The sequence below is a fragment of the Heteronotia binoei genome, chromosome 5, assembly GCF_032191835.1.
Source record: "Heteronotia binoei isolate CCM8104 ecotype False Entrance Well chromosome 5, APGP_CSIRO_Hbin_v1, whole genome shotgun sequence".
Lineage (NCBI taxonomy): Eukaryota > Metazoa > Chordata > Lepidosauria > Squamata > Gekkonidae > Heteronotia > Heteronotia binoei.
This window is the reverse complement of record NC_083227.1, coordinates 29,269,687-29,282,927: the sequence shown is the minus strand read 5'-3', so window position 1 is coordinate 29,282,927 and position 13,241 is coordinate 29,269,687. Positions and strand designations below refer to the sequence as shown.

Sequence of the window (13,241 nt, the reverse complement as noted above, 5' to 3'; positions counted from 1 at the left end):
CTTGGCCTCAATGTCTCTCAGTGGAATCGCCTCAGGGAACTTGGTGGCAAAGTCCAAGATAGTGAGTATATATTTGTTCCCTCGCTGGGTTGCTCTTGAAATGGGGCCAACTATATCCACCCTTACTTTAACAAAGGCCTCAGTGATCACAGGTATAGGTTGCAAAAACCTCTTGGTCTTATCTTTGGCTTTGCCCACCAGTTGGCATGCCTGGCAGGATCTACAAAAGGCCCTTATGTCCTTTCCTATATTTGGCCAGTAGAATCTCTCCTGCACCCTGACCCTGATCTTATTGATACCAAGATGCCCTGACATTGCTAACCGGTTTTGGGTGCCAGGGGGCCCTTGACCTTCAACAATCACCAGGCAGAGATTTCTTTGCTCAAAATCCGAAGGTTTGTTTGTAAGAAAAAGAAGAAGAAGCATTTGCAAATGGGGAGAAAGATTTCAGGCTCAGCTGAGTCTCTCTCTCTCTCTCTCTCTCCCCGTCTTGTTAACATAAGCTGCTGGTTTTTAAAACATTCCCAACGCAAAGAAAAAAAACAACCCCCCCTCCTTTCTCTTCCTGAGGCCAAAAACCGGCCAAAGGACTCACAGGTCGTTTTTGCACTCACCTTCCGCCGGCGCGACCCCCCTCTTAACCGCGCAGGATCTGCGCGGATTTCGCACTAAACGCTGCGGAGCAGCCAGAAAAGCCGGAAGCTCCCGTCGCAAAAGCCGCGCAAACGCCAAACTGCTTTTTGGCGGTTTCAGTTTGAGCGGCTTTTGCGCCGGGAGCTTCCGGCTTTTCTGGCTGCTCCGCAGCGTTTAGTGCGAAATCCACGCAGATCCTGCGCGGTGAAGAGGGGGGTCGCGCCGGCGGAAGGTGAGTGTGAAAACGACAACAGTCTGGCTCCTCCCGAGCGCAAAAAAACATCCCCCCCTCCCTTTCTTACATGAAAGCACAGGCAGGTACTGAGCATATTACCTCATTTTCCTTAATTGGCTTGGGCCTCTTCTGCCCAGCTAGATAGATAACGCTTCTCGTCCTAGCAAGCTTTAAAGTTTCTTTTCCCACAAAGTGGTGGACCTCTAATCTGAGATACGCATGCTCAAAAGGCATCCCGTTCTGGCAAACCCTCAACCTCCTCTGCATTCCTTTGAGTTGTCAAGGCAACTCCACTTTTTCCCAGATCAGAGCCAAACTCCCTATAACCCTATGTGCAGAGATATAACAGGCCATCATACAAAAGTTCCAATATATATATATGAATATTTACATTTAGGGCTTTTCTGAATGAGCCAGACCTTTTGGTCTTTCTAACAACATCGGTGTCTCATGTGCCAGCTGCAAAACCTGTAGTCTGTATTTGTGAGGCACAACAAGCTATTTCCTTTTTTCTCAGACAATACTGCATCTTCTTCTCATGGCCACCCTATATAGTCTTTGGTCTTGGATTAGGAATTAGCAAGGATTTTCTATTGTCACTTGCTCAGTAGTCTCTGCCTGTTGCCAAAGATCTTTTAAGCTTGGGTCTTCTTTCTGCTCTATTAGAAACTCTGAGGCCTGCACATTTGCTAACATTGTTACTGAAACACTGATATCAGCTTCCTCTAGTGCTGTCTGCTGAATATTGTCTTGTACGTTTAGCACTGCTTGCTGTGTTGTAGCCAGAGCCCTAGCACTTCCGGTAACCGTCTGGATTTTTACAGCTTCGTTTTTAACTGAGCCTCTAAATCGTTTCCCAATAATATGGGTACATCTAACTCCTTCCACACACCCATGATCCACTTTTCTTGGAAATTTTTATATTTAATGAGCACGGCCGCCATGTCTACCTCAAAAGCTGGGCCACTTATACCTTTGATCTTAAAGGACTGTCCTGGTAAGTACTGGTTTTTCTGTACCAGTTTGGGCTGTATCAAGGTGACCTGTGCCCCTGTGTTGAAAAATAATTAAACCCAAGTCTGGCTCACTCAGAAACTCATAATTATTGATGTATTGGAATTGCTTGTATATTGTTTATCTGTGCACATAGGGTTATAGGGAGTTTGGCTCTGGTCTGGGGATGAGTCATAGGGGGAGATGTGCTTCTTCTTTCACCGTTGCCTTGGAGCCAAGAGGTAAAAAGTTCAGGACGGGAGGCTTTAGGCTTTGAGCATGCGTATCTAGCTAGCTAAGATAAATAGTGAGAGGCCCAGAAACTTAGACTTAGCCAATTAGTAGAAAATGAGGTAATGTGCTCAGTACCTGCCTGTGCTTTCATGTAAGGAAGGGGAGGGGGGGAAATGCTTTTTTTTGCGCACGGGAGGAGTCAGATTGTGAGTTCTTTGGCTGGTTTTTGGCCTCAGGAAGAGAAAGGAGGGGGGTTTGTTTTTTTTCTTTGCGTCGGGAATGTTTTAAAAACCAGCAGCTTATGTTAACAAGACGGAGAGAGAGAGAGAGAGACTCAGCTGAGCCTGAAATCTTTCTCCCCATTTGCAAATGCTTCTTCTTCTTCTTTTTCTTACAAATAAATCTTTGGATTTTGAGCAAAGAAGTCTCTGCCTGGTGATTGTTGAGGTTCAAGGGCCCCCTGGCCCCCCAAACCGGTTAACACCTGTGTCTCTTAAACCCACTATTTCCTCTTCATTAACAGCGACAGATTCCAAGTAATCCCCATTCAAATCTTCTAGGACCCTCCAAATATGTAATACCCTAGCTGGTTCATCTTCTTGGGTCTCAACCATCAGCATGGATGTTGAGAAGTATGTGAATTCTGGGTCTGTTTTTTGTATAAGCTTTATTGTTTTAGCTGTAGACAGGGTCTTGTCTTGTTCCAGTTTTGGGCAACTGGCCCTGAAGTGTCCCTCTTCCTGGCGGTGAAAACATCTAATACTTCTCCTTCTGGTTAGTGTGGGACTGGCCCGCCTCGCTGAGTTGATTGTAGATGGTACTGTTTTTGCAGAGGGGCCCCAATCTTTAGATTTCTTGATGGGGGGTGGAAAAATAGATCCTTCGATGTCTCCCTCAATCTCATCTAACAGAGTGGCAGCCTTGTCTATGGTTTTCAACTCCTTGTCCTTCAGGAACCATCTCAACTGGGAGGGAACTTGCTTATAAAATTGTTCGAAGCCTATTAGCTGTTTCAGGCCTTCAAACGTGGTGACCTTGCTTCCCCCTACCCACCTATTTAGAGCTCTATCTAAACGACAGCCCAACTGTAAGTTTCACCTGGCTTTCGTTTAATATATCTGAAAGCCTTCCTGCTTTGTTCTGCTGTCAGACCATAATGAACTCTGACATGCTCTTTAAACAGTATATAGTCTGAGGTTTCTTCCTCTCACATCTCAGCATGGATTTCACTCAGACCTCCACATATCTGAGGACGTAAATAAAGCATCCTTTCCTCTTCAGGGACTCCTAATCAGAGCATGTTCTCTCAAAGTCAAATAGGAATGCTTCTACATTGTCTCTTTTCTGATAATGGGAAAATTGTTTTTGTTTCACTGAACTTCTGTCTCTACTCACAAGTGGGAGTTCTGCCCTCATCTGCATCTCTTGCATTTTAAGATGGTGTATTTATTTCTCATGCTTCCTTTCTGCTTCCTTCTCTTGTTGTGCTATTTTAATTTTATCCTGTCCTGCCTGAATTCTGGCCAATTGTAATTGCTGTTCTGCTTGTATTTTGGCTATTTCTACTTGTTTTTCTTTCTCAGCCTTTTCACCTTCAATTTTTGCTAGTTCTAATTGCATTCTCATCATGTCTATTTCCTGATTAGGATTTTTCTCAGCAGATGTTCCTTCTGCTTCTCCACTTCCCTGTGTCTTTGCTGGCCTAGGAGGTGGTGCCATTTCTACCAGGGGTTTTGATTTGAATTTCTTGTGGGACTACAAATTTGTGGGCTGTTTCCTCGTATCACGACATTACCACCAAATGCGACAGACCCCTATTAATTACCTCTGTTCAGGAAGGGTTTTCCCATCACTTTCTCCAGAAATAGCAGAAAAGGCACTGGGGACTTTAATTAGAAAATTAAATAAAATAACAAAATTGATTGGAAATAGCCCGGTGGGAATAAGCAAATACTTTTTGGACATTCGGGTGAATATTGTGTTTTGGCACCGCACTCTCTTTGGCACTCCCCTCGAGATCTTCCCTGAAACACCTCCCAAGTGTCTCTCTCCCAGGAATCTTTTTTTTTTCTTTTAACCACCACAACTGTCAAAACCCAACTCCCCCTTCAGAACTTTGTGGCCATGTTCCAACCAATGGGAGAGCTAGGAAAAGAGCTGTCAATCATAGCCACTCTTTTCTCTCTGCCATTTTTGCAAAATCACCCTTTGTTTTAGTCCGTCACATCTTCTTAACAAGAACGCGAGAGACTCTTTCCTGATGGACAAGCCGGACCATGCACAGGGGTAAGGCAACATCAGGGGTCATGGAACCAAAGAGCTGGAGAGGTGGATGACAGCCATCTAGAATCATAGAATCATAGAGTTGGAACGGACCTCCAGGGTCATCTAGTCCAACCCAATTCCATGCAGGAAGTCCATGAAGGAAACTCACAAATACCTCCCCCTAAATTCACAGGATCCTAATCTGGCTTTGGACTTCCTGCATGGAATTGGGGAGTACAGCAATACTCCCTCTGAGCTGTGGAGTCTTGTGAGCAAAAATTCTCCTTTGTGATCTACTGGCATTAAAACCATGAGCTACTGCATGAATTAGTTTGCTCTGGGGCCATTTTTCCTGAGCTAAGACAAAAATGTGTGAGCTGAAGGCTAAAAAACTGTGATCTAGCCCTCACTAACTCAGCTCAAAGGGAATACTGGGGTGGAGTGTAGATGGCCTCTGAGACTCCTTCGAAGTCTAAGACTTGAAGCAAGCTGGGAGACTTTAAGCAAGCTGGGAGCAAGCATTGGAGAAAGTCCAGAGAAGGGCAACTAGAATGATTAAAGGGCTGGAGCACTTTCCCTATGAAGAAAGGTTGAAACGCTTGGGACTCTTTAGCTTGGAGAAACGTCGACTGCGGGGTGACATGATAGAGGTTTACAAGATAATGCATGGGATGGAGAAAGTAGAGAAAGAAGTACTTTTCTCCCTTTCTCACAATACAAGAACTCGTGGGCATTCGATGAAATTGCTGAGCAGAAAGGTTAAAACGGATAAAAGGAAGTACTTCTTCACCCAAAGGGTGATTAACATGTGGAATTCACTGCCACAGGAGGTGGTGGCGGCCACAAGTATAGCCACCTTCAAGAGGGGTTTAGATAAAAATATGGAGCACAGGTCCATCAGTGGCTATTAGCCACAGTGTATGTGTGTATATAAAAAATTTTGCCACTGTGTGACACAGAGTGTTGGACTTGATGGGCCGTTGGCCTGATCCAGCATGGCTTCTCTTATGTTCTTATGAGATGTAAGGGGTGGATGTGAGTGTATGAGAGAGAGGGGGGGGGGGGAGAGAGAGAGAATAACCATGTCTGTATATCTCTTCTGTCTCTATGTGCCACAGGTGCATAATGATATCTATGTGACTAATAGAATCATAGATTTGGAAGGGGCCAAACAGGCCATCTCGTCCAACCCCCTGCTCACTGTAGGATCAGCCTAGATTGTCCCTGACAGATGTTTGTCCAGCAGCTGCTTCAAGACTGCCAGTGAAGGGGAACTCACCACCTCCCTAGCTAGCTGATTCCTTGTTGAACTCTGACTGTAAAAACATTTTTCCTTCTACCCAGCTGTTACCATTCCACCCTTAACTTAAGTTCTGTCCTCTGCTGCCAAGAGGAACAGTTCCCTCTCCTTATCATGTACTGATAAGGTGCTGAAACCAGGCAACGATATGTCTCCATTCTGTTTCCCTCTCTCAATGTGTGTGGGGAAGAAGATTGTTTCTGCTTCTCCATGGAGAAAGTTTGAAGAGGTCAGGGCTCTTCAGCTTGGAAAAAAGATGATCGAGGGACTGACATGATGATGATGAAGATGACTGCAGATTTATACTCCGCCCTTCTCTCTGAATCAGAGACTCAGAGCGGCTTACAATCTCCTACATCTTCTCCCCCCACAACAGTCACCCTGTGAAGTGGGTGGGGTGAAAGGGCTCTCACAGCAGCTGCCCTTTCAAAGACATCTCCTTGGTTATGGCTAACCCAAGGCCATTCCAGCAGCTGCAAGTGGAGGAGTGGGCAATCAAACCTGGTTCTCCCAGATAAGAGTCCGCACACTTAACCACTACACCAAATTGGCATAATTTTGTAAGCATGATAGAGGCTTACAAAATTATGCAGGGGACAGAGAAGGTAGAGGAAGATGTCCTTTTCTGCCTTTCTCACAATGTAAGGACTCCTAGGCTTAGAACAGATCGAAGGAAGTCCTTCACCCAAAGCGTAATTAACATGTGGAATTCACTGCCACAAGAAGCTACAAGCACAGAAGGGATGGTAGAAACATATGGAGCAGAGGTCATATGGCTCATAGTCAAGGTATAGATGTCTGGGGTGTTGGTATTTTTTATATCCCTTTAGATTAGCAGAGTACTTTCTCAGTCCTGGCCCTGACCTGGTGGAATCGGCGCCCTATGGAGATCCGAGCCCTACCTGGCTTACTGGCCTTTCGTAGGGCCTGCAAAATGGACCTGTTCCAACAGGTTTTTGGATGAGGCAGCGGGCATCTATTTATCGATCGGTTGGCTTCCCCACTACTGCTCTGCTGCTCTACTGCGGTACTGTACTGTGATGCTGTATTGTGGTTCTATTTTGTGCTATACCACCTTGCTGTCATGTCATCTTGCTGAATCATCTTGCTGCACTTTGATGAATGTTGTAATTGGTTTTATTATGATTTATTGTGATTTTATTTCTATTTGCTATACTCTGCTCTGAGCCCCCAATGGGGGAATGGGCGGGATAGAAATAAAATAAAATAATAAAAATAATAAACAACTAGCCTGTAAGCACAGCAAAAGCCATGTGGTTAGATGAGGCGGCATGCGTGCAATCATGAAACAAAAAGTATATGGAGACTTCTTTGAGATTTCAAATTAATAGGGAGTATTATAGGAACTCCATTCTCTAGATAGGAAAAATGGGAGATATGTATCTAATCCAACTAGCTGGATAAACAGAGATTACAAGACGTGTCCTGCTCTCATGATGACAAAGAGGGAGAGTGTGACAAAGTGTGTGTGTGAGAGAGCGACATCAAGCTGGAAGGAAGGAACTTCCCTGAGAGTAGCAATCTACACTTCAAAGGGATAGCAGCAGACAAGAAAGGAAGGATGTTCTGTGTCCTCTCTTTGACATCCCCCTCTGAACTCTGAGGCTGAGAGACAGTGCAAAGGCCTCCACTTCCAACATAGGACAGTGATGCTCTGTATTCTTGGTCTATGGGTGGCCACAGTGGGAGGACTTCCAGAGTTCTGGCCCTGCTGGTGAATCTCCTGATAGAGTCTGGGATTTGGCCATTGGGTTTTGGGCGTTTGAGAGAGAACTTGGCTGGAACTTTCAGTTGCCTTACAAGGAAGCTGCAGGAGCAGCGGAACGCAATCAAAGCCGGAGTTTGCGTGAAGGCAAGAATTTTTCCTTCAGAAGTCAACAAACAACGGAGGGACTCCTGTGGAACTTTATTGTTGAGTCTTTGTACTCTGTTTGGAATATTAAGAGACTGTGTGGGGTCCTCCCTGTAAGACTGTTTTCGAGACTCTTGTTTGTCTTTAACTTCTACTGGATGAATATGAATATATGTCTACTTGTGTAGGCTGTTTATTATATGATATAATATGTTACTTAATTTTGTATATACTAGTCAAGAGTATTTTTGCACAATATTTTTGCACAATATTTTTGTAGTTTATATATTGTGCTGCCATTGTTCTTTTACATGTGGCTCCTGAGCTGCAGTTTAGCCACCCCTGTTCTAGGATAAGCCTTGGGGAAGGTGACACAGAACTTGGCGATTTCAACACTGACGCGGAGTACTCCTTGCCTGGACTGACCTAGGATTTTATAACTTCTTTGTTTGCTCTGGACCTGTGAAAGAGGCGGACTTAATCTGGACTTAAGCTTTTGCACTGAGGCTTTGAACTAAAGAAAGTTTCATTCTTGAATCCTCATATTTCTCTATATGGAATACAAGGGGAAGGAGACAATCCAAGTTAAAACTCCAGCTCTGTTTTTGCCCCAGTGGGCCATGCTGAACCAGTAAGGAATTCTGATAAGGTTTCCCAAGCTCCCACTGAGGGTGGGGTTTCCCCTGGTTTCAGGGCCCCCAACCCGTTGGCACAGAGTGGGCCACTGGGGGGATCCCCACCCCCAAGTAGCCCCATCATGTGTGGTGTGATGACATCACCTGGAAGTGACATATTGTGCCAGGTAAATGGCTTGAGGACCCTCTAGCAATTTGGAGGGGAAGCTCTATGGTGCCATAGAGTTTCCCCCTAATTTGATAGAGTATCCTTGCACAAAACCAGTTTCCCTCAAATTGCTAGAGCGTCCCCACACGACATGCCCGGTGCAATATGTCACTTCTGGGCGAAGTCATTGCACCGCACGTGCTGTGCGCATGCGAAAAAAGTCCCCCGCTGGCAGCCAGTGGGGACTTGGCAACCATAAAGCATATTCAGTAATTCAATTTCAACTACATACAGAGTTTACTGAAGCACAATAGTCAGATCTCCTCAGAATAAAGTGAACATCAAAGCCTCATGAATACTTAAAATGGCATTCAATACACAAATGGAAAACCAAAGCCACAGTAACCAGGCAGCCCAACTACTACAATGCATTCTAAATGGGTCTTTCCTTAAAGTCAGAATCCCCAGCTGGTACAGAATGCTACTACTTGATTACTACTCAGGGTCAGGCAAAGAATGCATATGATACCGAGTTGTCCCTTGGGAGATTGTTCAGAACATCAGTTCATTTCACAGTCCTTGCTGTTGTCTACAGTCTTTCAGGGCCTACATCTTACAGATCAATGGTACTAGAGCTCTCGCTTTGATCTGCTATGATCACTGCTCGTTTTAGTAAAGATAATGGTGAGACGGACAGTGACACACAGAAAAGGATTCTCCTATGGCTGCCACTTGTAGGAATGGCTAATGAAGTCAGAAAGGCTTCCACAATTTTAGCATTCCACAGAAAATGTGAAACAGAATGGTTTAAGAGGAGATTTTCACGATGAGATTAAGACTGTGGATTGAAGCATGGGAAAATTTTAACCACTTTTACTGCATTAAGTACTGTATATATTACACAGTTTTATTGCACTGCTTTCTGATTTTGTAACTGAATTCATCTTGAGACTCCCATGTGTTTCTATCATTTCTCCTCATATTAATTTTTCAATAGGGAGTAAGGTTACCACTCTTACTGAGGTTTCTTCCACACTCCAGACATTTATTCAGTTTATTTGCTGTGTAGAATCTTTCATGGGAAGATAACTGATCTTTTTGCCCAAAGTTTTTTCCCATATTCCAGGCATTTTTTATGGGTTCTGTCCTGTATGAAATTTTTGATGGGACATAAGGTGTGTCTTCTGACGGAAGCTTTTTCCACACTCAAGGCATTTATATGGTTTCTCTCCTGTGTGAATCCTTTGATGGGAAGTAAGATTTGTACTACACCTAAAGCTTTTCCCACACCCCAGGCATTTGTATGGTTTCTCCCCTGTATGAATTCTTTGATGGGATTTAAGGCTGTCTTTTCGGCAGAAGCTTTTCCCACACTCCATACATTTATATGGTTTCTCCCCTGTGTGAACAATCTGGTGGGAAGAAAGCTTGTCCTTCCGACTGAAGCTTTTCTCACATTCCAGACATTTATAGGGTTTCTCCCCTGTGTGAATTCTTTGATGAGAAGTAAGACTTGAACTACTCCTAAAGTTTTTCCCACACTGTAGGCATTTATAGGGTTTCTCCCCAGTGTGAATATTTTGATGGCGAACAAGGGTTAAATTGTAACAGAATCTTTTTCCACACTCCAGGCATTTATATGGTTTCTCCCCTGTGTGAATACTTTGATGAGAAGAAAGGGTGTCACTCCGACTGAAGCTTTTTCCACACTCCAGGCATTTATATGGTTTCTCTCTTGCACGATTACTTTGGTTGCAAGCAAGGGTTAAATTATAACACAAGAGTTTTCCACATTCCAGGAATTTATATGATGTCTCCCCTGAGTGAATTCTTTGATGGGAAGTAAGATTATCACTCCGACTGAAGCTTATTCCACACTCCAGGCATGTATATGGTTTCTCCCCTGTATGAATTCTCTGATGCGAAGTAAGGTTATAACTCTGACTGAAGCTTTTCCCACACTCCAGACACTTATATGGTTTCTCCCCTGTGTGAATTCTTTGATGAGTAGTAAGACTTTGACTACTCTTGAAGCTTTTCCCACATTCCAGGCATTTATATGGTTTCTCGCATGTGTGAATTCTTTGGTGGGAAGTAAGGTGGTCAGTCCGACTGAAGCTTTTCCCACACTCCAGGCATTTATATGGTTTCTCCCCTGTGTGAATTCTTAGATGGGAAGTAAGGCTGTAACTCTGACTGAAACTTTTCCCACACTCCAGACATTTATATGGTCTCTCCCCTCTGTGAATTCTTTGATGGATAGTAAGAGTTGGACTACTATTGAAGCTTTTCCCACACTCCAGGCATGTATATGGTTTCTTGCCTGTGTGAATTCCTTGATGGGAAGTCAGGTGGTGACTTCGACTGAAGCTTTTCCCACACTCCAGACATTTATAAGGTTTCTCCCCTGTGTGAATTTTTTGATGGGAAGTAAGATTTGGACTACTTTTGAAGCTTATTCCGCACTCCAGACATGTATATGGTTTTTCCCCTGTGTGAATTCTTTGATGAGAAAGAAGACTTGGACTTCTCCTAAAGCTTTTCCCACACTCCAGGCATTTATATGGTTTCTCCTCTCTGTGAATTCTTTGATGAGAAATAACATGTGCGCGGCTCTTGAAGCTTTTCCCGCACTCCAAGCATTGATATGGTTTCTCCCTTGTGTGTACCTTTTGGTGGTAAGCAAGGCTTGAACTGTGACTGAAGCTTTTCCCACACTTCAGGCATTTATATTTTTTCTTCCCTGTTCGCATTCTTTCTGCACTTCCTGAAGAAAGAAAAAGAAACCCAGCATGAACATTATGGGAATATGGAGCACAAACATTAGGGCAGGGGTGTCAAACGTAAGGCCCGGGAGCCAGATAAAGCCCCCGGAGGAATCCTATCAGGCCTGTAAGCAACTCTGTTTCCTTCTCCCTCTCTCTTGGTTCTTTCTGTGTTACAGCTTGCTTTGCCAGGATTTCTCAGTTGCACAGGAGCTACAGAGCAAAATCTCTTTTTTCCCTATTGGCTGAGGCTCCTCTCTTAGGGAGGAAGTGGCGCAGAGGGAGAGCCTGCTTTGATACAGACCACAATATTGCAAGAGTACTAATACTTTAAGCATGCTTTATTTTAAGGTTTTTTTAAAAAATTAATGGTGTTTGTCTGTGTCCTTTATAAAGTTTATATCTCAGTTACCTGGCGTTACATTTTATGACACACATGGCCCGGCCTGACAAGGTCTCACTTATGTCGGATCTGGCCTTCATAACAAATGTGTTTGACACCCCTGCATTAGGGAATGGAATAAGTTAGCTCTTCTAGAAAGTGCATGAATTTAAAGACTTCTCATCTAGACACACTTTCAGGTCTTCTTGGGAATGTGATCCTGTAACATCCTGCACTGCACTGAAAGATCAATTGTTTATGGCAGAAAAAGAGAAATAGCATTTCCTTGGGAAAGTTACTCCTCCCCTGCCACAAACTGCAGGACTCATCGAGATTTTGCAGGACCTGAAAGACGGGGCTCTTCCGCCAGGCATTTAATTAATCCAGTGGGCATCCTTTGAAAACCATCACTTCCTCCAGCATTTCACCATTATAGTGTTTATGTCATACTGTTAGTCATCAGCCACATGCTGTTGGGTAGTTCTGCTGCTTATGTCTATAAGATTGTTTATTGCGCTGTTCCTGATTTTGCAACTCCGGTTTTTATGATGTTATTTTAACTCTTGTTTGATTTTATTGTTGTAAGCCACCCAGAGCCCGCTTGCAAGACAGGGCAGTATATAAATCCAAAAATTAAATTAAACTGCAAATGAAAAGGAAGCAAGAAGCCAATGAGTTGAGGGATATAGGTCACGGATTATTTGCTTCTCTCAAGTCAATGAAGAATGTCAGAAACTCAGAACTGAGGTGGGTTTTAGCCTGACATGTTTGACCAACGAAGTTCCTCCTCGCTAGGCCGGGCAGAAGTTGATGATATTGGATTTATATCCCACCCTCCACTCCGAATTTCAGAGTCTGAGAGGCTCACAATCTCCTTTGTCTTCCTCCCCCACAACAGGCGCCCTGTGAGGTGGGTGGGGCTGAGAGGACTCTCACAGCAGCTGCCCTTTCAAGGACAACCTTTGCCAGAGTGATGGCTGACCCATTTCAGCAGGTGCAAGTGGAGATGTTGGGAATCAAACCCGATTCTTCCAGACAAGAGTCCGCACACATAACCACTACACCAAACTGGGAATGACTTGACCTATCCTCTGAAGGGCACTCCACAAGGTCAGAATATAAGAAGATGTTGGATTTATATACTGCCCTTCATTCTGAATCCTGGAGCAGTTCACAATCTCTTTTACCTTCCTTCCCCACAACAGACACCCTGTGAGGTAGGTGGGGCTTACATGAATCCAAAAATTCACCTGAAGCTGCCTTATACTGAATCAGGCCATTAGCCTGTCTTTCCCACCACCTTCTGCCTGCTCCTTCTAACTGGAGATTGAACCTGGGAACTTCTGCTCGCAAAGCAGAGTGCTCTCCCAAAAGCTGCCCTTTCAAGGACAGCTCTGTGAGGGCTATGGCTGACCCAAAGCTATTCCAGCAGCTGCAAGCAGAGGAGTGGGGAATCAAACCCAGTTCTCCCAGATAAGAGTCCGCGCACTGAACCTCTACACCAAACTGGCTCCACATTGTTACCCTACCACTGCAGTACAATAAAGGTAGAGGGGTCCACACAAAGGATTCAGCTCTGACACTTAAAAAAAATGAAAGGGTCACATTGACATTCAAAAAGAGATGCCAGCCTTGAAAATAATATCACCTTCAATTCAGTGTGAGCTGAACCACCAGCAGAAAGCTGTCAAATGAGGAGTGGCCAAACTTGCTTAACGTAAGAGCTGCACAGAATAAATGTCAGATGTTTGAAAGCTGAAGACATTATGTCAGGGGAG

At 44.2% G+C, this 13,241-nt stretch overlaps 2 protein-coding genes across 7 annotated transcripts in view; one reads left to right on the top strand and one right to left on the bottom strand.

Annotated features, from left to right (window-relative positions):
* Positions 1-13,241, top strand: part of LOC132571225 (zinc finger protein 709-like) — a 1,224,940-nt gene that overhangs the window by 870,039 nt on the left and 341,660 nt on the right. The gene's annotated exons all lie outside the window — the stretch shown is intronic.
* LOC132571277 (zinc finger protein 420-like) overlaps positions 1-13,241 on the bottom strand; it is a 166,472-nt gene that overhangs the window by 145,186 nt on the left and 8,045 nt on the right. For 2 of the 6 annotated variants that reach the window (XM_060238032.1, XM_060238034.1), the window contains one exon: positions 9,283-11,083. The exons of the other annotated variants lie outside the window; for them this stretch is intronic. In XM_060238032.1, coding sequence (XP_060094015.1) covers positions 9,450-11,083 — 1,634 coding nt within the window. In that variant the 3' untranslated portion in view covers positions 9,283-9,449. Of the gene's footprint in view, positions 1-9,282; positions 11,084-13,241 lie in introns of those variants that run through there. 6 annotated transcript variants of the gene reach the window in all.